This window comes from Octopus bimaculoides, chromosome 23 (assembly GCF_001194135.2).
Source record: "Octopus bimaculoides isolate UCB-OBI-ISO-001 chromosome 23, ASM119413v2, whole genome shotgun sequence".
NCBI classification, from domain to species: Eukaryota; Metazoa; Mollusca; class Cephalopoda; order Octopoda; family Octopodidae; genus Octopus; species Octopus bimaculoides.
In genome coordinates, this window is record NC_069003.1 from 34,271,295 (window position 1) to 34,275,858 (window position 4,564).

A 4,564-nucleotide genomic window follows, 5' to 3' on the forward strand; every position below is an offset into this window, starting at 1 on the left:
CAAAAAATTAACACAACTGTTACTTCTATCGCTAATTTAGAAGATTAAAACCAAGTCTTAGATGAATTCCTCAAACATGTTTGCGAAGACAAAATAATGGTGAGGAGATAAAAAAAAAAATTTAACCTCCTTGTTTCTGTTGAAATCACTGGCTTTATCTGAATTAATTTTGGAAATAAGAGTTAAATAATTGATTACTAAAGGGAGATCGTAGTTGGATTGCATTAGAGATTTGAATAATTCTACATTTAAGGAACACACCATTCTGTTTTGAGTTTATGAATTTCTGCAGGCTTATATTCTTGTGAGGTGTGTGTGTGTTGCTTAAAAGAAACAAAACCTGAAATTGAAATGACACAAGTTTATTTTTTGTATGGATTAATATGTATATGTTATTAACTGAAGTGTTAGTCCTGGTGTATTTATCATGGTGTTTGTGATTGATTGTCAAAATCATTTCAGTCAAAATATCTTAGGCAGATTAATCTTGATAGCTTCTACACTCATTTATCCCAACAACATTTGCTGCTCTATTAAGTGGCTGCTTTCCCAATTTTCTTTTACAATTAGCAAGACAAACTTTTGGCATTTATTCACTTTTCACTTAATACAGTAGAACCTCGGGTTTTCAAACGGCTCTCATCACAAGTAAATCATGCTTTATCTCCTGTCTTTCTCATATTCATTTAATACAGTAGTACCTTGGTTTCTGTCAGAACCTGAAATACCCAGTTACTTTCAACATGTGGTTGCATTTACTGCACCTTCTTTTTCATTCTCAAATACATCAAATTTTCTTCTAATTGAATGTGAAATTGGTACCTGTTTCTTTCAAGTGTATATATAGTGAAGTTATTGAGAAAAAATGTGCAGAAAACTTGTAGAACCTAAATTTCCACTTTATAAAAATGTTAGACAATGGTCTGTCAAATCCAGGGGTCTAAATATTGAGCATAATATCACAATTTTATATGTGATAGTTTTGTTTTCTCTATGGCTTCTGATACTAATACACCTGTGGATGTTGTTTGTTCCGTGATAAAAAAAGAAACTAATAATTTTAAAGTGATCTAACTTGAAACCTTCCATCAAAATTTTGTGGTAATTTGTTCTGAACACCAGCTTAATAATAACAGAATTGAAACAAAGGCATAGTACTTTATCGGAAATTTGGTAACAAATCGTTTAAAGTGCCATCAAATGCCTCTTTACTCTCATCTGCTTTGGAATTTAGTGGATTTGTAAATTTAGTGACTTTTAACAATTGGGCATGTATGATTTCCGACTAGACAATAATCTGAATAGATCCTGTATTTTCTGTTTCTGCTCCATCCTACAAAACTAAACTATTTGTTTTGCTTTTAGAACACATGAATCCAATGATTGAAGATCAAACTGTCGATTCAACATGAAAATTGATAGGACCAAGTTGAAAAAGTCATCAACAGATGTGGTAAGAAAAGATTTTGTTCTTTTACAACTGATTTAAAAATATTTAAAGTTCTACAGTAGAAATATTAGTTCTGAAAATATTTATGTATAGGCTTCTTCCTATTTCCTTTTTTTTCTTTCAACATCCTGGTTTTAAACACTCAGATGCTTAAATAAAATGTTATGTCAACTTTCTACTCTAACTTAAAAATGAAAGCTTACAAAAACCTACAATAAATTAGATTTTTATTAGAATACTGTAATTGTTTTCACAATTGATATTATTATTATTATTACTGGGATTAAAGCATTCATCCTGCTTAAATATAAATTTCTGAGTAAGTTTAATTCTGTGATTTGTACAAGTCTTCAGATCATTAACACATTTATAAATGGAAAAGAATGAGGTGCTTGTACAATCAGACAGGCCTTAGTTTCACAATGTCACAAGCAACTTTTATGGTTATGTCTACCTGAGAATATTCATTAAAAATTGCTGTGGGGGAGATGGACAAAAATCCATGTACTTTGTAATGATGGGTTCTCCAAGATGGTGCTTTGGTAAGGCAGCACTCTAATCACACACACACACATCTCAAATTAGGAGGGGGGAATCAAAAGTATTGTGACCATCTGCAGTTCTGAGCAGGTGTTGCTACACAATAGAAAGCAGGCTATTCATCCAAAGGAACGACTGTTTGGAGAAAGGGGAAAGCTTTCCTGTAGGAAGCGTCTGGTGGGGCTGATCTCCATAAAATTGTGGTGGTGGTGGTGGTGGGGAAGTCAGCCTGCGAATGCCATCAGAAAAGAAAAGCTCTCTGGGTTTGGGTAATTGAAAATAGTTTTCAGTGTGCATTCTGCATGTTTGTGTTATTCAGAAAACAGAGTTGCCATACTTTACAGCCTTCCATATAAAAAAAAATATTATTTTTGTAATACATACATTTTAATTTTATAAAATATTTTCTCAAATTTATGTAGTTTCCAATTATTTTAGTTCCTGGCAATTTTAATCTTACTGTGAATGGAAATTTCTGAATCTCTTTGTGCGTATTTTGTTTTCAACATTTTGATCAGTTCACTATTTTGTGCTGTGTTGCAGCTATTCTCAATGCAGTCAAATTCAATTGAAAATGCAATAATGTGCACAATTTGTTTTTTCTTCCTTTCAAATGCATTTCTATTACATATCTCAGCCGAATATTGTTTAGTAATTCATTTTATATTGAGACATTATTACAAAATTTAATTTTACATCTGAATTTACCTGTAGTTTTGAGACATAAATACAACTTATAAAGTTATGTAATAACTGTTTATGCTTCGAACACTCCATTTATTTATTAACTCAACAACAAAACCAGTCTGTGGTTTTAATTAATTTAGAATTTAAGTGAAACACAAAAAAAGGTTATTTTAGTGAGATTATATAAGGGGATTAGCATGGTAAGTTGATAGTTTTTGGAAAGGACTTTTGCTTTAAGTTGATAGCTTGTTTGTTGATTGGTGTCTCATCTGATGAAATTGTGATATTGTATCATCATCATAATTTAACACCCACTTTCTATGCTGGTATGGGTCAGATGGTTTGACAGGAGTTGACAAGCTGGAGAGCTGCCAGGCTCCTGTTTGTTTTGGCATGCTTTCTACAGCTGGATGCCCTTCTTAATGGCAACTATTTCACAGAGTGTACTGGGTGCATCATGCATGGCACTAGCATGGATGCTTCATACATGGGACCAGTACAGGTGTTGAATGTGTACAACTGATGCTTGGGTACTCATCTGAGGTTGTGGATGTTTTGCCCATTGATTTGGGCTCAGCACTTTAATAAAGCACTCGGTATGTCAGGGATTGAGCACATTATGATAGTATAAACTGTCGAGTGATAGCCTAACATTGTAACTATAGATGCTGGCATGACTGTTGTTAGAAGTAAGCATACCAACCACATGGTCTCGGGTTCAATCCCACTGCGTGGCAACTTGGGCTGAGCAAAACTGTGTTAGTGGATTTGGTAGACAGAAATTGAAAGAAGCCTGTTTTATTTATTTATTTTTTTTTTTTGTGTGTGTGGGTTATTGTCTCATTGCCATGCCCTTGTGATGATTGTAAACAAATGTCACCATCATGCAGGTGGTGTTCTTCATTTCCAATCCACTGTGATGACCTGTCTAGTCATAGGGAACATTACCTTACTTGTAAACAGGTGAGGATTGGCAGCAGGAAGTGCATCCATCTGTAGAAAATCTGCAACAAATCCGTCGGGGGCCCATGCAAGCATGGGAAAGTGAACATCAAACAATGCCATGTTGGGAAATCATTCATCCAAAATGTTCTTGAAGATGTCTGAAGCCCTAATGTTTTTGCATTGCTTTGACTCTTAACAAATAGGATTTTGGACTTGGTATTCCTGTTATAATTAAATAAGATGAATCAGATAATTTACAGTTTTTTGTTAATATATTTTCTGTTTTCAATGAATCTTCCTGCTTCTTTATAAAATTCATTCGCAGCCATCACGAGGATCAGTCAGTTTGCAAATAGTGTATAAGAAACATCGTGGGATAATTTTTATCTGTAAATTAATATTGATTTTTTTTTTTTTTTTTTTTTTTTCCCCCATTTTGCTTATTAAAAAAAAAAAATGCGAATGATTGATTAATGTTGAAGGATTCTTATTTGGAAACTCTTGTCATTTGGTTAAAACATGAAAATAAAACAAGACTGGATAGAATTGTGTCTGTCCTGCTGACAATTATGTTTGCTCCTGTCATCTTGGGTTTGTTTGAACAAACCAGTCCATCGATGTTTTGTGTCTTTTTGAACCTCTCATTGGCAAATAAATATATTTGATCAATAAAACTGACTGATTGATTTATAGCGGCCAACAAATCCCTTATTTTAAAACACTAGCTTAATACCAGCCTTTGATGAAAGGATGCTTGGAGATCTCTTTCTCTTCCCATCTCTCTCTCTTCCCCTATCTCTCTCCTCCCCCTCTCCCCCATCTCTCTTTCCCTAGCTCTCATCCCTCACTCTCTCTCCCTCATTCTCTCCATCCCTCATTCTCTCCATCCCTCACTCTCTCCATCCCTCACTCTCTCCATCCCTCACTCTCTCCATCCCTCAC

General features: G+C 34.1%; 1 protein-coding gene across 1 annotated transcript in view; it reads left to right on the forward strand.

Moving 5' to 3' along the window:
- Positions 1-4,564, forward strand: part of LOC106871200 (E3 ubiquitin-protein ligase HUWE1) — an 89,516-nt gene that overhangs the window by 16,521 nt on the left and 68,431 nt on the right. The window contains exon 2 of the mRNA XM_052975961.1: positions 1,366-1,453. Coding sequence (XP_052831921.1) covers positions 1,409-1,453 — 45 coding nt within the window. The 5' untranslated portion in view covers positions 1,366-1,408. The remainder of the gene's footprint in view (positions 1-1,365; positions 1,454-4,564) is intronic.